Below are 21,616 nucleotides of genomic sequence, written 5' to 3'. Positions count from 1 at the left end.
GTCTTTTGCACCTATTACGTTTCTTATTCCAAGAATATTTTGTGAATACCAGTAATTGAACTTAAATTACATAGTGGTTGATCATTGTGTTGGCTTTTCTTGACAATAGTTTCACTTTAAGAAAAGGGCATCTCATTTATTTGGCATGGGGTTATGCATCATGGTAAAGTTCTTTAATATAACTTAAGCAATTGTGTGTAGATACGTAGGTCATAGATATGGCAAGTTTACCTGAGGATCCTGGTATATGAAATATAGCTTTGTAATATGTGAAACCAACTAAATTTTACTTAGGGGAGTTTGGACGAGAAAGATGATAATGAGTTCTTTGGGCATAGTTTTCTAAAGTAAGACTATTGTCAACACAGGTCAAATTAAGCCAACCTAAGTATTTATACTCTTCATTGAAAATGTTACCAAAAGCAGCAGATCAGTCCAAAATACCTTTTGAAAAAATTGGGCAAGAAGTCTGCTTAACAGTAAAAACAAGTTTTTCTCCTTGTAATACTTGCAAAAGTTTACAGTATGTGTTGGTGAGTGTGTTTCTTTAAGTAGGTGCTCTGTATCGTGTACACATGTACCGTGTGATGCAGGGGCTGCCATGGTAAGTATGTTTTTCGTGGAATCGAGTAAATAGCTACATAAAATCCCATGCATATGGCTACAGTTTTTTTCTCCACATGCCAGCTTAATGTGACACTTTAAAAAAGTTGGTGGCGCTTTTTAAATAAAACATTTTTAATAGAAGTATTATGAAACTTTGTCTAGTTGTACGTTGTCAAATAATAGAAGTAATGTGCAAGGCATCTTAAATGGTGAAATGATATAAATTATTGGAATACATAATGTTACGAATAGAAAGAATGATAGGAAAACAAATAATGAAAGCATTAAAAAGCTGAAATGGGAGAAAGGTTAATTTTACTGTGTTGAAAGTTTTAGGAGGTAATCTACCCAGGCAGTTTTGGAACCAAAGCTAAAAGTTTTGCGATTGTGGACAAGCCAGTTGACCTTTAGGCTTTAGCCTCCTCATCTATAAAACAAAAGGTTTGAACTATAGATTTTTAGATCCTTTCATTGCAAAATTTTATTGAGTAAATGAAATTTTACCATTCATATTTTTCTCCCATGCACTGCTTTTTCTGGCATATTCCTTTTAGTTTAGAAGAGTCCTGAAATCGTTTTTCTCAGTTTTTCACAATGACATGTTCTCTTTGTGAATTAGGATAAGGTGTTAATGTGTTACATTTTAAAATAATTTCACAGATGACAAAACAAAATATTACCTTATTTGAACATAGCACACAAAAGTAGTGAGTATTCCTGAAATGAAAACATTGGTATGAATCTGCAGGTAGTCCACTGATGTCACATCTTCACCAAAGATACTTTCTGAATTAACATGTAATTTCAACATTTTTTTTTTCTGTATCCACCCCTCTTTGCTTGTGGGTAGAATTAGGGATGTTTCCTCATAGTGAAATATTAGCCAGTTTTTCATTGTATCGTTTGAAATTTTTCCTTCATTTTTGTAGAAATACATCTTTATTTTTCAGCACATATCTATGTCTCTAACTTTCATAGCTGCTAACATTCACTCATAATTAGATACATTACAAACTGTCTTATTTTGACCTCGGTCTCCCTTGAGTTTTGTTTAAGTCCTTTAACAAGACAATCAGTCACCTGCAATAGATAATTGTTTATTTTCAGAATAGTCTAGTTTGTCATTTTGTACAATAGTTTATTAGTGTCTAAAATTCTTCTGAATAATAAATACTGTCAGGTGTTAACTTGAGATTTGAACACTCTCAGAGAGTCTGTTGGCCTAGCTTCCTTTGCTTTACTCATGCCTAGGTGAGTATTTCTTTTACTGGTTGTACCAAAAATAGAGTTTTTTTTTTTTTTTTTTTTTTGAGACAGAGTCTTGTTCTGTCGCCCAGGCTGGAGTGTAGTGGCACGATCTCGGCTCACTGCAACCTCCGCCTCCTGGATTCAAGTGATTCTTCTGCCTCAGCCTCCAAGTAGCTCAGATTACAGGCATGCAACCACCATGCCTGGCTAATTTTTGTATTGTTTTAGTAGAGACAGGGTTTCGCCGTGTTAGCCAGGCTGGTCTCAAACTCCTGACCTCAGGTGATCCACCCGCCTCAGCCTCCCAGAGTGCTGGGATTATAGGCAGGAGCCACCGCACATGGCCTTGATTCCTCAGACCCCCTTTTACATTCAGTTTGTTTTCAAAATTGTGGAAGGAAAACAATCAGTAAAAGTTCTAAAAATTTGTGATATATGCAAGCAGTGATATTACATGGCTAGCTAATAATTTTGCTTGGTGATTTGTTAAAAAACAAACTTCCAATCTACATATTGGATAGTCTTATTTAAATTTCTCTCAGTGCTTGGTATAACTGAGTGATGTCAGTAACTGTTTAAGAAAACAATCATTAAGGCTTATTCTTGTGGGAAGAAATTTTTAAAAATATTTTTGTTAATATGCACGTTTGGAAACATTTCTACAGTCATGTGACATTATGTATGCTAAATTGTGAAATAGCTCTACCAGTACTGTTAATGGAATATTGTCTTAGATTGACATCATTACTTTTTTCTCCAAAGATCTATCTCCCATGTTACTCCAAAAAGCTTAAAATTTTGGCAGACTTTTCCAGAATGTTTTCTTTCAGAACTGTTTCCTTTTCTTAGATCTTAAAGAATAAGTTATTACAGATAATATATTAGAAAGTATTGCAAGTACAATGAGACCAGGATTAAAAAATAAATAAATGAAAGGATTGCATGTTTTGGAGTTATCACTGAGATTTTGAATTTCCCAATGCTCAGTTGTTAGTTTTTCTTTGTTTTTTTGAGATGTAGTTTCGCTCTTGTTGCCCAGGCTGGAGTGTAATGGCTCATTGCAACCTCTGCCTCCCGGGTTCAAGTGAGTCTCCTGCCTCGGCCTTCCGAGTAGCTGGGATTACAGGCATGCACCACTATGCCCGGCTAATTTTTGTATTTTCAGTAGAGACGAGGTTTCTCTATGTTGGTCAGGCTGTTCTCTAACTCCCGACCTCAGGTGATCCACCCGCTTTGACCTCCCAAAGTGCTGGGATTACAGGCATGAGCCACCACGCCTGGCCTGTTAATTTTTTTTAAAGAAGTAAAGCTGAAAATTTAAGATTGCCTTCTAAAGTTTAATAAAGTAGGCTTAACAATTTTGGAAATTCAGTGTATTTTAAAACTAGGTTCTTTTTTTTTCTACATTATAACAGTTTACCAACCAGTGTACATTTGTAGTCTGAATGATGATAGACATAATTCTGTCATCAGTTTACCTGGCCCTTTGGACTGTTCCTCAAATATGCTATTCTATTCAAGTCTAGGTGGTTTTATGCAGTGGGGTAGTGGGTAGGTGAGACTGGAGTTGTTAAAATTGCTACTGAAATATGTTCCCTATCAAATTTAATCCAAAGGACTATTCTTACCTGATTAAGTAAAGATACTGCTATCAACAGTCTGTAAAGTTCCCCTGACATCTGAGTTAAAACAAACTCTCTGCTATGCCAACTTTATCTCTTTTTGACATTTAATATTATATTCATAGCACCCTTTTCTTTTTCTTTTTTTTCTTTTTCTTTTTTGAGACATAGTCTCGCTCTGTTGCCCAGGCTGGAGTGCAGTGGTGCGATAGCTCACTGCAGCCTCCGCCTCCCAGATTCATGGGATTCTCCTGCCTTGGCCTCCCAAGTACCTAGGATTACAGGCGTGCGCCACCATGCCTGGCTAATTTTTGTATTTTTGGTAGAGATGGGGTTTCACCATGTTGGCCAGGTGGGTCTCGAACTCCTTACCTCAAGTGATCTGCCTGCCTTGGCCTCCCAAAGTGCTGGGATTACAGGCATGAGCCACTGTGCCCAGGCTATTTCTATTTTTATGTATGTATTTGCAACTTTTTTTTGAGAAGGAGTCTCACTCTGTCACCCACGCTGAAGTGCAGTGGTGTGATCTTGGCTCACTGCAACCTCTGCCTCCCAGGGTCAAGCAATTCTTGTGCCTCAGCCTCACACGTAGCTGGGACTACAGTTGTGTGCCACCACACCTAGCTAATTTTTGAATTTTTAGTAGAGATGGGGTTTCACCATGTTGGCCAGGCTTGTCTCAAACTGCTGACCTCAAGTGATCCACCTGCCTTGGCCTCCCAAAGCGCTGGGATTACAGGCATGAGCCACTACGCCTGTCCTATATTTGCAATTTTTGAGGTTTAGAAAGTTTGATATTTAAAAAACACCTTTAAAAAATATTTCAGGAAAAATATTATAGTAAACATCATCTAGAATTAATTTGATTTTCTTTTTAGTATAATGGATATGAAATTCACCATATTTTTAAAAGAGCAATTTCACATTACATTTTTTAAAAATCTACCCAGTCTACCAATTAAGGTTAACTATTATAGTAGGGAAGTATTTAGCTAGAGAAAAAGAGAATTTTATTTAGTGTCCCAGGATTAATGATTTGGAGAAATATATAGTGCTATTTTAGTTTTTAAACTTCAGAAGTTTGAGGATTTCAGAAAAGAATTTAGCCTGGTTATTTTAAGTGACAGGATTATTTATTGCATTTAATACTTAATAATGTGCCTAATTTGTTACATATTTGTTATTGTTTGGCATATTATCAAATTTAATCAATATTAAAATCCTATAGAAAGTATAGGAGAATATTTTAATCCATTCTTAATGCCTTCTAAAATAATAGAGAAGCTTTTCTGTCTAGGCTTTTTAAGAGTATGTATAGGCTGGGTACAGTGGCTCACACCTGTAATCCCAGCACATTGAGAGGCTGAGGTGGGTGGATCACGAGGTTAGGAGTTCAAGACTAGCCTGGCCAACATGGTGAAGCCCCATCTCTACTAAAAATACAAAAATTAACTGGGTGTGGTGGCACGTGCCTTTAATCCCAGCTACTCAGGAGGCCGAGGCAGGAGAATCACTTGAACCCAGGAGGCAAGGATGCAGTGAACTGAGACCGTGCCGTTGCACTCCAGCCTATAATGCCTAGAAAAGGGCTCAAAGATTATATGTGAAAATCTTGGTGGTGATTATCCCTAAATGGTATGATATGGGTGAATTTTGTATGTTCTTTTTGCTTCTCTGTATTTAATTAAATTTATGTAACAAATAAAATACCTTGTAAGATTATAGTTTGAAAATGTGCTTCCAAAATGTGTATTTAAGGGTTTTATTTCAGCATATAACTAGTGAGTTTCTTTTTAAAAATTAAAGGAAAATTAGAATACTTAAATTTTAGTCTTTTAGGTATACTCAGGGAATCTTTCATGGTTATTCACTACCGTATATGTTATCAACACATAGCTTTATGTTCTTTATTAGTGGGGGAACTTGATAATGGAAAACAGTATGAGGAATTGTCACGCTGTATTGAGATTTTAAACTAAGGCATAAGAATGAAACCGGATGTTAGTTCCTCTTTTATCACACTTGCTCTTCAAGTTTACCTGGCCACATGTCCCTTCTAGAATTTCCTGTGTTCTTTAGAAACACTGGTTCCTATGATATGAGAAATCTTCCTGTTTTTCACTTAGTATTCTTAAATAAATGTAATAAATAACTTTATTATGCTTCTTTAGTTCCTTGAGTAGCTTGCGATAATTGCTCTTGAGTACTTATTCCTACTATTTTTACTTTTGTAGACTTGTTTAGGCTTTTTCTAAATGCATAGAGCAGGAGGTACATACTTTATCTAGCAATACCTCATTGATGGCTGACATACCAAAGAAAGTATATTTGATATTTATCTTAAGAATTAATAGCAGTTAAAAATGAAAATTTCTTTGAAACAATTGAGTATTGTAGGCAGATTTAGGAATGGGTTTGAGACAGTTCTGTGTGCCAGTTCATCTCGTTTTTCTTTGTTTACTGCCTCACTCTAATTTTCTTCCAGCATTTCATCTTGTTTTGTGATCTGGTACATTCCGGGCTTTTGGCATATAATATTGATAATAAGATGAATCTTTTGGTCTCATATTTAGTATAAGATTTAGGCCACAAACATCAAATGGAGTCATGGGTAGAAAATAAGATATAAGAAATTATTGCAGACGTTTAACTTTTAAATTGCAGACTTTCGGTGGTCCATGTCAAGTGATAGTTCACAAGTGGGAGACTCATCTACAACCACGATCAATAACCCCTTTAGGTATGGGCATTAACTGCATCTGTTTGAGGCATATGCATAAAGTTACTAATATGCTGCACAATGGCTTAGTGGGATTTAATAAATTTTTATTCTAAAGTTAAGGTCAATGCATTGTCAGTGCTACAAATTTCACTGAGCATTTCATAGATCTTTCAAAACTGAACAGTTTTTAATTGCCTTTTAAAATAAACTTTATTAGAAATATTTACCTAGATATTTTTGTTTTCTTGGGTTAGATTAGTTTATTATGAAATATTTACTTTCATTTGGAATGGTTAGGAAGTTTATAAGATAACATTCTTCTTGACTGAGCATCCATGGCTCTATTTGTTTACTTGCTCAGGCTTAGTGAACATTTGAAGAAAAAATTAATCCAAAACAAAGATTCTTAAATTTTTAACTTTGAATATTAATAGAGTAAGTTATGCTATTTTTTCTTTTCTTCTTAATTTTTTTTTAAAGAAACTGGTAAATACTTGAATAAAGTTGTATGAATGAATTCAAATTTCTTAAATTCCCTGCTGGCTATGCTAGAATTGCTACTCAGAAAGCTGTTTACTTTTTTTTTTTTTTTGAAAGTTGTTTTCTTTTAAACACATTCACTTTTCTTATGCTTAAATATGGCATTTCTCTTCATAGAAGTATTTTTGAATTTCTTTGTCCATATTGAAAATCAAATTTGAAGTTCATTTCACATACATTAAATTACCCACATGTATTCATCTATAAATTGACTCAGTGCTGAGAAATGTATCTTTTAGTTTCTAGGTAAAGTTAAAATTGAAAGATAACTGGATGCCAGTTTTCTGGTTTAAATTAGAAAGCAGTGGGAGTTTCTGCTTTATCCTGGAGTAGGGACACATCTCGTTTAAACAGTATCTCATTCCATCCTCTTTATTGGATTTTCTTTTTGTATGTTTTAATACATTTTTGATAGCGTATTTAGGATTTTTATGAGAGTATACTTAAAATTATAATATTCCCATACTGAGGTTGGAACTTACTAGGTATTGAATGTTTTTTAAAAAATTGTATTTTAAAGCATCTTGCAGTTAAATATATGTTATTATGAGAAGTGGGGTGATTTTGTTTCTGTCTTTTAGAAAGGAATGTATACTTTTGAGAAATATAACTTTTGAACTTAAAAGCTGTGTGAAACTTACCAGAGAATCTTTATTAGGAACTGTCACATCCATTTTGCAAGTATTTCAGACTAACGTTTAAAGTAAACTGGGAAGGGAAGTAGGCAAGGAAGATAAATTGTATTTTACTCAAAGGGTGGGGTTTTACAGCTTTTCTCATTGAGTTGAAATTTCTATTAGGAGAAGGGGTTTTGCTAGCATTTATTCTTTTGCTAGTTCCTCACAGCTCTGTACATGCAGGTAAGTTCACGCTGTTTGTAAAGCTTTTAACTGGCAGTAGTGAATAGTTGGGATATGAGGAGAATTACATTTGAGACAAGTTCAGAATATGCACTACATAAGAATAAGCATTTTAATTGTGCCAAGACCTTTGGTTTGAAAATCAAGAAGGAGTTATCGTTGTCCAGCAACCTGTGAGTCTTGTACATTGGTTAGTGTAGAAGTTAATCCCAGTGCCTCTAGAGCACCTTTCTGAAGAGTTTTCTTTTTCTTCCTTTTAACATAATGGACAATCAACGAAGTATGTAAGAACTATTACTGTTTGCTAGCCTCCTTTAAAGGGAATTCTTTATTGAGGGCTACAATAAATATGCTTATTCACCTTGGGCTGCTTTTAAGCTGTAGATTTAATATTATAAACGATCTTTAAGGTGGGTAATTTCTCAGTTCATTGGGTATGCATCAAGAGTTTTAACTAAATTTTCTATTTTCCTTAAATTCTAGAAAGCGAAATTATTATTGACGATGGACAATTTGGAATCCACAGTAAGTGAGACTGACTTACTTAAATGTTTACTGAAATGATTGAGATTGTTACTTTACATTTCATTGGAGTTATATAGCACAGGAAAATAGAACATACAGTCATGTGCTGCATAACGATATTTTGGTCAAAGACAGACCACACATGCAGCAGCGGTCTTATACAATTATAATGAAGCTGAAAAATTCCTGTCGCCCAGTGACATCATGGCTGTCATAACGTAGCACACATTATAGTACAGTGCATTATGTTTTCTATGTGTAGATGTGTTTAGATACACAAATGCTTACCATTGTGTTATATAGTTGCCTATAGTATTCAGTATGCTATACAGTGCTGGAATCTAGGAGCAATAGGCCACACCATCTAGGTTTGTGTAAGTACATTCCCTGTACTTACACAAACAACAATGAAATCGTCTAATGACGCATTTCTCAGAACTTATATTCACTGTTAAGCAATGCATGACTGTAGTATGATTTTGAAAATAGAGACTGGATCCAAAAAACAAATCCCTACTGTTAAATAATTAGTTTCTAATATAATTCTTGCACTTTAAAATGTTATCCTTTTGGTTTTTATTTGACTAGCAATTTCAGGTGTATGATGTTATATAATTAAAAGTGTGTAATATACTGAACTGCTAATGTAGCCTTTTACCTCTTTTATGTTTGAAATTACATTAATGTTTCTAAATATCTAAAGTGTGAAATGTTACACTTAGGCTAAGTTTGTGTGTTTTGTGTGTTTGTATATCTGCATATACAGTAAAATTCAGACTAACCAAAGTGTTCTAGTAATTCTGGCTGAATGTTTAAAAGTTAATTTGAGATAGAGTAGAAAATGCTTTAACTTCTGAATATGTCGAAAATGTTATTTGTGTACTTTATGTTTTAGTAAATACTATATCCTGAGAATTCTAATTTTCTTCAGTGACTGGAATTCTTACCCCCACCCGCCCAGGCTAGAGTGCAGTGGTGCAGTCTCGGCTCACTGCAACCTCCGACCCCGAGGTTCAAGTGATACTCCTGCCTCAGTCTTCTGAGTAGCTGGGATTATAGGCGCCTGCCACCATGCCCAGCTAATTTTTGTATTTTTTTTTTTAGTATAGATGAGGTTTTGCCATGTTGGCCAGACTGGTCTCAAACTCCTGACCTCAAGTGATCCACCCACCTCAGCCTCCCAAAGTGCTAGGATTATAGGTGTGAGCCACCGCCCAGCTGGGTGACTGAAATTCTTTTTTTTTTTTTTTTTTTTTTTTTTGAGATGGAGTTTTTGCACCTGTTGCCCAGGCTGGAGTGCAATGGCACAACCTTGGCTCACCGCACTCTCCGCCTCCCAGGTTCAAGCGATTCTGCTGCCTCAGCCTCCTGAGTAGCTTGGATTACAGGGATGCCCAGCTAATTTTGTATTTTTAGTAGAGATGGGGTTTCTCCATGTTGGTCAGGCTGGTCTTGAACTCCCGACTTCAGGTGATCCTCCTGCCTCAGCCTCCCAAAGTGCTGGGATTACAGGCGTGCGCCACCGCACCTGGCTGGAATTCTTACAGTGTATCAGGGCTATTATACTAAACTGCATTCTCTTTTTTTTTTTTTTTTTTTTTGAGATGGAGTCTTGCTCTGTCACCCAGGCTGGAATGCAGTGGTGCAATCTCCGCTCACTGCAGCCTCCACCTGCTGGGTTCAAGCAATTCTCCTGCCTCAGCCTGCTGAGTAGCTGGGACTATAGGTGAGTGTCATCACACCTGGCTAATTTTTGTATTTTTAGTAGAGATGGGGTTTTGCTATGTTGGTCAGGCTGGTCTCAAATTCCTGACCTCAAGTGATCTGCCTGCCTTGGCCTCCCAAAGTGTTGGGATTACAGGCGTAAGCATCCTCATTTTGGATGCTGTACTGTAGGGGTCAAAAGTTGGAAAGAGGGTGGGCGGAATTGTGTTTGTACTGACTCTGAATCAGAGATAAATTGCTGATAACCAGTTTGCTTTCCTGCTAAGCACAGGAAAGAACAGGCCTGAATGTTTTGGTTGCGGTTTTTATTAGGTATATATATGTTTATGTATGGTAGAAATGAACATGCTCTGGCAGTATTTAGATAGGAATTTGACATCTTTTGCTTGATTTTGTTTGGGATTATTTATATTACATCAGAAAACAGTGTACAGTACTTGAATAGCTTTAGTGTTAAGTGTTTTGGAGTCTTTAGTACTTCATAAGTAATATTTACACTACATGTTTTGGAGTGCTTTATGGAGTAGTAGTTTCGCTTGAGCCGTAATGCATGGTCTCACTTTGTCTTTTCTGCAAAAAAAAAAAAAAAGGTTAAAGTCCCACAATTATTAAGCATTCTTAGGAGAGAATTTCTAAGGAGAGAAGTTTCTTGGTATTTATTTATTTTAACCCTGTTGATGAAAAAGCTTAGATCCAAAACAGTTGACAGCTTCTCTGGTATTTATGAACATTTTATTACCTATGTTAAGTAGGTGGGTAGCTTCAAGTTAATGCCAACAGTGTTGTCACGATCATGCAGTTTATTTATGGCAGAATATATAAATTTGAGAATATGGAATTGACTCACAGTTCTGTTCTTACCTTCTGATATCTCAGACCCCCGGCACTAGTGGCATAACTAGTTGCAGCTGAATATCTAAAGTGATGCTTTGGAAGTCTAACAGTGATCCCTAGTAGAGCAATTGCTAGGTTAGATGCTGTCTTGTACCATGTGCTCTTTCTGAAATAGATTTGTATTATTTTAGTCATGGATTCAATATGAATATTTTAATTTATTTGTGTTGTGACAGCATAGCTAATTATTAATATTCATTTAATTTTTCCCCCTACTTCATATAAAAGTTATATTTTAATGAAGAATTTAAGACTACCTGTATATTTGCTTTGGGGAGAAGAGTACCAGTGTTATGTAACCTCAATGTATTATTACAGTGTGAATGTGGGCAGGGTGAGGTGGCTCATGCCTGTAATACCAGCACTTTGGGAGGCCTGAGGAAGGCAGATCACTTGATGTCAGGAGTTCAGGAGTTGGAGACCAGCTTGGCCAGCATGGTGACACCCTGTCTCTACTAAAAATACCAGTCAGCTGGGCATGGTGGGCGCCTATAATCCCAGCTACTTGGGAGGCTGAGGCATGAGAATCACTTGAACCTGGGAGGTGGAGTCTGCAGTGAGTTGAGATCGTGCCACTGCACTCTAGCCTGGGCAACAGAGCAAGACTCTTATCTCAAAAAAAAAAAAAAAATGAAATTGATTCCTTTTAGATTTTTTTCAAAGATGGTATTGATAGAACCAGGATCTTTACTGAAGGCCTTTGGAATATGTATTCTAAATCTGCCTGTTCACAATGATTCATTATTTTGGGATTATTTTCTTTTTCTTTTTCTTTTTTTTTTTTTTTTTGAGATGGAGTCTCGCTCTGCCGCCCAAGCTGGAGTGCAGTGGCGCGATCTCGGCTCACTGCAAGCTCTGCCTCCTGGGTTCACGCCATTCTCCTGCCTCAGCCTCCCGAGCAGCTAGGACTACAGGCGCCTGCCACCACGCCCGGCTAATTTTTTTGTATTTTTAGTAGAGATGGGGTTTCACTGTGTTAGCCAGGATGGTCTCAATCTCCTGACTTCGTAATCTGCCTGCCTCGGCCTCCCAAAGTGCTGGGATTACAGGCGTGAGCCACCATGCCCGGCCTATTTTCATATTTAGAAAGGAAAAAAGTTAATTCTTTTTTTATTGTTATTCTAAAAATACTTATTTGCTGAAAGGATTCTTTTCCTTCAGATTTTTACCTTTGGCACCCTTGGGTTGCATATGAACAACGGTTTAGGCAGGGGTTTAGGAAACAAATCATGGATTAGATCTCATTAAAAATGTATTTCCTTTGGAGGTTAGAAAAAAAAAGTGAATGTGAACTAGAATTATCCATGCCTATAGGTACTTATTGTGTTGTTTAAAAAAACATGTATAATAATTACTGTTCTTCATATTTATTCTGTCAGATGGTGTTGAAACTCTGGATTCTGGATGGCTGACATGTCAGACTGAAATAAGACTACGTTTGCATTATTCTGAAAAACCTCCTGTGTCAATAACCAAGAAAAAATTAAAAAAATCTAGATTTAGGTATGACCATGTTTATGTGTTACTTAGGCCATTTGTTTTCACTGGTGCTGTAGATTTCAGACTCAACTGGTTTTATTTAGCCTTTAAGTGTACAGTTTGGGATAATGTTACATATTCTAGTAACTACAGGGCTTTGTAATAGTGAACTACTTATCCCCGCTCAGATTGCTACTGTTGCAGTTAGTCCTAATTTCTACATGTAGAACCAGAAAACATTTGTTTATATAGATAAGTGGTTTTCTAAGCTTATGTATTTTTATAGTTTCTATTTAAATTTTCATAGTGTAGCAATAATTCGTTGTAAAATTGATATAATGTGTCAGGCGTGGTGGCTTACGCCTGTAATCCCAGCACTTTGGGAGGCCAATGGGCACGGTGGCTCACAACTGTAATCCCAGCAATTTGGGAGGCCGAGGTGGGCAGATCACCTGAGGTCAGGAGTTCAAGACCAGACTGGCCAACATGGTGAAACCACGTCTCTACTAAAAATACAAAAATTAGCTGGGCATGCTGTTGGGTGCCTGTAATCCCAGCTGCTTGGGAGGCCGAGGCAGGAGAATCGCTTGAACCCGGGAGGCGGAAGTTGTAGTGAGCTGAGATGGCACCACTGCATTCCAGGCAGAGCGAGACTCTGTCTCAAAAAAAAGAAAAAATAGATATAATGGAAATGATTGTCTGCTACATAAGAATGCCATAAAGAGAAAATATTTTTTGGAAATATTCTTCAGTGTTCTAAATTTTATTGTGTCTTGAAAATGAAAAATTTTCCACAGAGGAGAAAATTTTTGAATATTATATGTGTTTAATAATATATATATTTTTTCTTTTGAGAGAGGGTCTGGCCGTGTCACCCAGGTTGGAGTACAGTGGTGCAATCTCAGCTCACTGCAACCTCCACCTCTCAGGCTCAAGTGATCCTCCCACCTCAGCCTCCCGAGTAGCTGGGACTACAGGCATGTGACACGTGCCTGGATAATTTTTATATTTTTTGCAGATGCGGTTTCACTACGTTGCCTAGGCTGGTTTCAGACTTGTGAGCTCAAGCAATCCTCCCGCCTCAGCTTCCCAAAGTTCTGGGATTACAGGCGTAAGCCACTGGCCCAGTCCTAGATTTGTTTATTTATTTTTTAATGAAAGAATCAGCAACCTTAGTAGGCATAATGGTCATTTATCCCATTTTAATACTTTGCAAAAATATGTGTAGATAATAACATCAGTATTTTATAAAACATACCTAATTCCTTAACCTGTAGTATGTGTAATCTTTGCATAATACATTATTTTTGTTATTCGAAGATTTAGCATATTTCAGGGCACTTTAAAATGTAGAATTTAGGCAACATTTGTATGAATTTTTCTTTTCTGCCACTTCTTGCATCTCATTTTTTTTTTATTACGTAGGGTGAAGCTGACACTAGAAGGCCTGGAGGAAGATGACGATGATAGGGTATCTCCCACTGTACTCCACAAAATGTCCAATAGCTTGGAGATATCCTTAATAAGCGACAATGAGTTCAAGTGCAGGCATTCACAGCCGGAGTGTGGTTATGGCTTGCAGCCTGATCGTTGGACAGAGTACAGCATACAGACGATGGAGCCAGATAACCTGGAACTAATCTTTGATTTTTTTGAAGTGAGTAGTTACTGCAGTGAGGGGATTGAGAAAGAATGCAGGGGCAAGCTTATTTTAATGTTGGTTTTTATTTTTATTTTAATTTAATTTGTGTAAAGCTAACTTTTTAGAGGTATGCTCCTCGTACAGTTAAGCTTAAAAAACTTAGAGTTGTCATCTTCAAGTACTATTAAGAATATAATTAAGAGAACAGCAGTATTGATATTTCAAATCAAGACCAGATGTCCTTGATGCCTGTCTACTAAATAATCTAAATGTAAATGAATTGTATCCAAAGGAACCATCAGTGGTAAATAGAGACCAGGGCAGGCTTTGTACCTCTTGGCGGGCATCCCGATGTAACAAGCGTGATTGAGTTCTCACTATGATGGAAGCCTGTCATTAATTGAGGTACTTTATTAGGATTTGTTGATGGGACTGACTTGCAACTTGATACTGTAAATATGTAATGAAATTATAAAGCTTGTGCCAGGTTATTGACAATCTGTGCTGCTAACTTTCTGGAGCTACATGTGATACACTAGTGCTTGTAGATCACTGGCTGTTCATATTTCCCCAACACGTAATACTTGGTACATCCCCTAAGGTCCTTACTGCTGTGGGCCTGGCTCGGTAGTGATATGTAGTGGTTTCCTTAGCCTCTAGCTCCACCTCCACACCCATTTATACTAGATTAGAGTTCAAATCTTGGAGGGTAGGGAATGTGTCTTGACCACCAGTAGCCCCCAGCCAGTTTCTTGAGAACAACAGAATTCAGGATGGATTTTAAAAAATCTAATCTTAAGCAGTAAGATCTGTGGGACTCTATTATAAAAGTATGAAATTTTGATGACTTCTTTCTTTCTTTCTTTCTTTCTTTTTCTTTCCTTTTTTCTTTTCCTTTTCTTTTTTTTTTTTTCCCGGAGAGAGGGCCTTGCTCTGTTGCACAGTCTGGAGTATAGTGACATGATCATGGCTCACTGCAGCCTCAATCTCCTGGGTGCAAGTGATCCTCCTGCCTCAGCCTCTCAAGTAGCTGGGACTACAGGTGTGTACCACCACACCCAGCTAATTAAAAAAAAATTTTTCTGGCCTGGCACGGTGGCTCATGCTTGTAATCCCAGCACTTTGGGAGGTCAAGGCAGGCGGATCATGAGGTCAAGAGTAAGAATACAAAAATTAGCCAGGCGTGTTGGCACGTGTCTGTAATCCCAGCTACTCGAGAGGCTGAGGCAGGAGAATTGCTTGAACCTGGGAGGTGGAGGTTGCAGTGAGCCAAGATCACACCACTGCACTGCAGCCTGAGCGACAGAACAAGACTCTGTCTCAGAAAAAAACAAAAACAAAAACAAAAAACTTTTTTTTGTTGTTGTTGAGATGGGGTCTTTGTTGCCCAGGCTGGTCTTGAACTCCTGGGCTCAAGCGATCCTCCTGCCTCGGCCCCTCAAAGTGCTGGGATTGCAGGTGTGAGCCTCTGCTCCTGGCCTGAACATTTTCTTGTTGCTTCCTTTTAATAAACCTACCTTTTAATAAATTATATCTTGAATGTCCTACCTTCCCTTTACTTTGTTTAGCATTTTTTGTAATAGTGTTTTGTTCATAGACTAGGCTGATAAAATATCCAGTGTAATTTCAAAGTGAGTGTAGTATTTGGTTTCCTAGAGAGTTGCTATCCCATGTGACGCTTGTGTAGAAACATTTTTAGAGAATATGTTAAAAATTCACTACAAATTTATCTTAGTCTTACAACAACATAAAAGTGATTAGAAATTTTCGAGCAGTGCTTTAAACTGAATGAGACTCTGTCTCAAAAAAATATATATTTTAAAATGTACAAAAGAAAATGTATTTAATCATAGAGAAGCCATCAATTCACTTGAATATAAATTTGATTGTATCTCTTTCTTATCAGTTCTACCCCAGAGATTCTCAGTTGACTTTAAGTGAGGTTTTTGATCTTTAAATTGAAAATATTGAATTTTTTTTTTTTTTTTTTTTTTTGAGATGGAGTGTTGCTCTGTTGTCCAGGCTGGAGTGCAGTGGTACGATCTCAGCTTACCACAGCCTCCACCTCCCGGGTTGAAGTGTTTCTCTTGCATCAGCCTCCCAAGTAGCTGGGACTACTGGCATGCGCCACCATCCCTGGCTAATTTTTTGTATTTTTAGTAGAAACGGGGTTTCACTATGTTAGCCAGGCTAGTCTCAAACTCCTGACCTCGTGATCTGCCTGCGTCGGCATCCCAAAATGCTGGGATTACAGACGTGAGCCACTGACCCTGGCCGAAAATACTGAAGTTTTTATAAAAAAAAAAAAAAAAAATACACATTTCATATATAGGAGATATATATGTGTGTGTGTGTGTGTGTATGTGTGTATGTATGTAATGTAGAAGTTTAAAAATTAAGATTATTTTAAATCTCATTTTTTCAGGAAGATCTCAGTGAGCACGTAGTTCAGGGTGATGCCCTTCCTGGACACGTGGGTACAGCTTGTCTCTTATCATCCACCATTGCTGAGAGTGGAAAGAGTGCTGGAATTCTTACTCTTCCCATCATGAGCAGAAATTCCAGGAAAACAATAGGCAAAGTGAGAGGTAAGGTTGAAGACACTGCCAAATAACCCAAGGTTAAGTTAGAATTTTAATTAGTTTCAAATTAAGTATTTGATAATGATAAAGATGAAATTAATAATTTGCTTTAGTATCAATTTAAGGAGCATGTCTGTTACGTTTTGAATCTTGTTTTTTTTTCTGTTCAACAGAAACTGATAAAGCTGACTTGAGTGGTATTTAAACATAATGCAGCTCATAATGGCCCTTTTAATCATTTTTATTTTTGTTCCTCCCTCTTTTTTCCTATGCAAGTTGACTATATAATTATTAAGCCCTTACCAGGATACAGTTGTGGCATGAAATCTTCATTTTCCAAGTATTGGAAGCCAAGAATACCATTGGATGTTGGCCATCGAGGTGCAGGAAACTCTACAACAACTGCCCAGTAAGTTGAATATTTGAGTAGGATTTGCATTTGGTGTAGCTCATGTTTGATAGAGTTACACTGGTTTTCTCAGCAAAGGTCAAATGATGTTTTTATTATTTACCAAGGGAATTTAATGTAATTTGGTAATTGGGGTTAGAGACCAACCTTAAGATTCTGGTCAGTTTTTTAATATATCTACTGAATTGATAAGGAGGAAGACATTAAAAGTAGAAAGGCAGGAAGGAAAGCTTGATGCAGAAAGCTTTGGTAGCATCAGTGTGTGTGTCTGTGTCGTGGTCCTTACTTTTGACGTGTTGCCCTCTCTGAGTCTGAGTTTCTGCATCTATAAAATGGAAGGGTTTGGACAACATTATCCCAAGTCTAGAAAAGTGTGACTAAACTCAAGGAATATTAGTTAACTTGGACCTCAACCGAAAGATGCTCTGTTTTCTCAACAGACATTAGATTGTAGCCTGGAATAGTTGTCTTCCCCTTCTACTTTTGTAAGTTTATTTAATTACCAGTGCGATAGCTCATGCCACTGATTTTCTACTGTAAATTTTAATCCCTCCCCATTTTATTTTAAAGTGATGCTATGGAGACCATTAGGATTTTTTAATTTTAAGGTCTATAAAAAAATAACTATTTAAGGAAGAAGCACCCTCACCCGCCCCCACCTTTTTTATTTGTTTGTTTTTGAGACAGAGTCTCTGTTATTCAGGCTGGAGTGCAGTGGCACATTCTTGGCTCACTGCAGCCTCAATTTCCGGAGCTCAAGCCATTCTCCCACCTCAGTCTCCCCAGTGTCTGGAACCACAGGCAGGTGGTACCATGCCCAGCTTTTTTTGGTATTTTTCTGTAGAGACCAGGTCTCATCTTGTTGCCCAGGCCAGTCTTGAACTCGAGCTCAAGTGATCTGCCTGCCTCAGCTTCCCAAAGTGCTGGGGTTACAGGCGTGAGCCACCGCACCCAGCTTCTCAGGCCCCATCTTAAACAATACATTTTCCCTCTTTCTGTTATTATTAATAGAGTTTCCATACTTCTATCCTATGTGTGTATCAGTTGTTTCTCATTCCCCCACAGTCTGCCAGTATTAAGTCCTTTGGAGGCTGTATTGCAAGGAGCAGGTTTCTATGTCTCTATTTCTTCTGCCATTGAAAAGGATTGTGTTTATTGATCACTTTGCATGTCTCCAAGAAAAAAGTCCATAGTACAAGGCAAGTGTATGTTGTGTTGGCTATGTCGGTATTCAGCTTGTAAATAGCTATCATTGTTAGAGCTTGCGTTTAAGGAATAAATTCCTAGTGACAGCCGTAGTCATATTTTGGGGATGTCAAAATTGGCCTCAAAATACAGAATAAGTACCATTTCCCATTGTTGAAAGTACACTTTGCTTCTTTATTACATTTGTTTCTTTATCTTCTCTATAGTCTATTATAACTGTATTTCTTTTCAGGCTGGCTAAAGTTCAAGAAAATACTATTGCTTCTTTAAGAAATGCTGCTAGTCATGTAAGTAACCTTTAAACAACTTTAGACTGCTGAGGTAGAGAAATATGGATCAGGGAGTCTCCTCCAGTTTTTATTAATAGTTAGGGGAATATCTCTTGGCATTTATATTCAGATCCATGGTGAAGATCGGGATGAAGACAATAGAACCATAAACATCTTTTCTTTTTTTTGAGACAGGGCCTCGTTCTGTCACCTGGGCCTGGAATGCAGTGGTGCGAACATGGCTCACTGCAGCCTCAACCTCCTGGGCTCAGGCAGTCCTCCCACCTCAGCCTCTGTAGTAGTGGGACTAGAGGCATGTGCCACCATGCCTGGCTAATTTTTAAATTTTTTTTTTTCTTTTGTAGATTCAGGGTCTCACTATGTTGTCCAGGCTGGTTTCAAACTCCTGGGCTCAAGCGATCCTCCCGCCTCAGCCTTCCTAAGTACTGGGATTACAGGCGTCAGCCACTATGCCCAGCCAGCATCCTTTTTTGAGATAATAAATTTTGAGTAATTGAGACAAAAGAAAGTTCCCACTAAGCATTGGTTTTCACTACCTGAATAATGTGCTTATTCAGATACTCACTTTGGAAAAAATGCCTTTAGAAAGATTTGATGGGACGGGTGTGGTGGCTCACGCCTATAATCCCAGCACTTTCGGAGGCCGAGATGGGCAGATCACCTGAGGTTGGGAGTTCAAGACCAGCCTGGCCAACATGGTGAAACCCAGCCTGTACTAAAAATACAAAAAATTAACCTGGCGTGGTGGCCCGCGCCTGTAATCCCAGCTACTTGGGAGACTGAGGCGGGAGAATTGCTTGAATCTGGGAGGTGGAGGTTGCTGTGAGCTGAGATCATGCCACCGTTTTCCAGCCTGGATGACAGAGTGAGACTCAGTCTCAAAAAAGAAAAAAAAGAAGGAAAGATTTGATGGTGATTTTATGTAACACTTGAAAGAAGTGTCTCAGCTGAGTGTGGTGGCTCATACCTATAGTCTCACCTACTTGGGAGTCTGAGGCAGGAGCTTTGCTGGAGCCCAGGAGTTTGAGGCTACAGTGAGCTATGATCATCCAGTGCACTCCAGCCTGGGTGACAGAATTAGACTCTATCTCTTTTAAAAAATAAATAAATAAAAAAGTATCAGTTTCCACCCTTGCATACCAACTTGATTGTCTTCCTTAACTCCTTTTTTTTTTTTTTTAATCCAGTTAGAGTCTGTTTTTTAGCTGTTAGTATTTTCAGCAATTGCAACTTGGACATTTTTAATCAATAACCTGAGATTTTTCTCCCCTATTCCTCTGTACTTGTCTGAGCCGCCTCACATTCCAAAGTGAAACTAGGGGAAAAATGGAGGAACGTCTCATTTTTTAATTTCCACTTTTTCCACAGTGTACTCCATATGCCCTCAACTTTGCCTTGTGAAAAATAGTTCGGGAAGTAAACTTGGTTAGTCAGTGTTTAGCTTTATTATTTATATGAACTGACATCTATTCTAAGGTGTACTTTTAAAATATTTTAACCTCTTGGAAATTGGAATGGGTTTATAACTTAGCTTTGAGTCATAATTTAATTGGCAGCGTATTTCCCCCTCTTAGTGGTATATAAAATAATTTTAAAATTCATGACATCTTGAATTGATTATAATTTTAATGTTTAAAATATTAGATTGTTTTATCTTTCTGTTGAAAATATGATATTTATTAGTATTATTAGGCTATAGTTTATAATTAATTTGGAACCAGTTTTACTGTCATAGCTAGTCTAAACATCATTTCATTAGCTATAAACGTGATGGCTTGGTCACCCAGGCTGGAGTGCAGTGGCACGATCATAGCTCACTATAGCCTCAACCTCCTGGGCTCAAGTGATCCTCCTGCTTTGGCCTCTCAAGTAGCTGGGACCACAGGCATGTGTCATCATACCTGGCTAATTGTTGTATTTTTTGTAGAGACAGGATCTCACTATGTTGCTCAGACTGGTTTCGAACTTGTGGGCTCAAGCGATCCCCTCACTTGGCCTCCCTAAGCGCTAGAATTACAGGCATGAGCCATCACGCCGGTGTGATGACCCTGTTAAAATTTTTTTTTTTTTTTGAGATGGAGTTTTGTTCTGTCACTCAGGCTGGAGTGCAGTGGCGTGATCTCGGCTCACTGCAACCTCCACCTCCTAGGTTCAAGCGATTCTCCTGTTTCAGCCTCCCGAGTAGCTGAGATTACAAGCGTTTGCCACCATGCCCAGCTAATTTTTGTAATTTTAGTAGAGATGGGGTTTTGCCATGTTGGCCAGGCTGGTCTTGAACTTCTTACCTCAGGTGATCTGACTGCCTCAGCCTCCCAAAGTGCTGGCATTATAGGCATGATGAGCCACTGTACCCCGCCAATAATTTTTAGATATGTGCTTTTTGAGAGAGGATTTCATTAAGCCTTTTTCTTCCATATTCTAATGAAATTCTTTATAACTCACAGGGATCACATTTTCAGATGTGTTATTTTAATTATTATTGGCTTATTTTAATGTTAAATACATATCTATGAAGATGTTTCGGTCTGTTACTGGCTTATTACTTAAACCTCACAATGAATTTTGGGATTAAGTTTTGTCTTCTACTAAGATTATTTTCTGTAAGGATTATGGTTGTCTAAAACCAAACGAATTAGAAAGCTACAACTTAAAATGTTTAATAGTTAGAACTACTTGGGAATGGTAGGGTTTGTCCTCTTTGGTAGAAAGGTTTTGGTATTGTCTTGTTTAAAATAAGAGGTGCTAAGTTTCTCGCTTCAGAAGTCTGCAAGGAAGTAGGCTTCCTCGCCAGACTCTTGAACTCCTTTGACTCTAGTCTGTGATCCATGTGTATTCCCAAGTTGAGTTCTACCCCTTGACAACTTAGAGCCATTGTAAGGGGTAGAAATGCACCCATCTTTTCAGTAAAGTAGTGTTACAGAATTTTCAAACCTTGCTTCCTTCTATCGCAGCTGGCCTTCTTTCAGAAAAGGTAGATATTTGTATGTCAGTTTATGACATACAGACTTTAACTGAATTAATTCATAGGGGTGAGTGGATCTGCCTTTTCTTTTCTTTTCTTTTTTTTTCTTTAAATTAATTTCAGTCCTGCTCCTTCTGTGTGGATCTGCTTTTTAGAAATTTGGCTTTAACTATAATTCATGTCTTCCTCATTTGTTTGGCTTTCATTAGGAAACCGGACATGAGCATCATCTTTTTCCTGTTTCTGTTGTCTCTGTCTTTTCATCAGCAGTTATGGCTTCCTCTTTCATTCAGTACTGACATTT

At 37.7% G+C, this 21,616-nt stretch overlaps 1 protein-coding gene across 5 annotated transcripts in view; it reads left to right on the top strand.

Moving 5' to 3' along the window:
- Nucleotides 1–21,616, top strand: part of GPCPD1 (glycerophosphocholine phosphodiesterase 1) — a 65,266-nt gene that overhangs the window by 18,625 nt on the left and 25,025 nt on the right. For all 5 annotated transcript variants that reach the window (XM_054467091.2, XM_054467090.2, XM_063659310.1 and 2 more), the window contains 7 exons: nucleotides 6,141–6,216; nucleotides 8,082–8,123; nucleotides 12,122–12,245; nucleotides 13,647–13,878; nucleotides 16,289–16,451; nucleotides 16,722–16,854; nucleotides 18,293–18,347. In XM_054467091.2, the coding sequence (XP_054323066.1) occupies nucleotides 6,141–6,216; nucleotides 8,082–8,123; nucleotides 12,122–12,245; nucleotides 13,647–13,878; nucleotides 16,289–16,451; nucleotides 16,722–16,854; nucleotides 18,293–18,347 (825 nt within the window). The remainder of the gene's footprint in view (nucleotides 1–6,140; nucleotides 6,217–8,081; nucleotides 8,124–12,121; nucleotides 12,246–13,646; nucleotides 13,879–16,288; nucleotides 16,452–16,721; nucleotides 16,855–18,292; nucleotides 18,348–21,616) is intronic.

Source organism: Pongo pygmaeus, chromosome 21 (genome assembly GCF_028885625.2).
Source record: "Pongo pygmaeus isolate AG05252 chromosome 21, NHGRI_mPonPyg2-v2.0_pri, whole genome shotgun sequence".
NCBI classification, from domain to species: Eukaryota; Metazoa; Chordata; class Mammalia; order Primates; family Hominidae; genus Pongo; species Pongo pygmaeus.
Note: the sequence above shows the minus strand (reverse complement) of the source record. Positions and strands in the feature narration are given on the sequence as shown.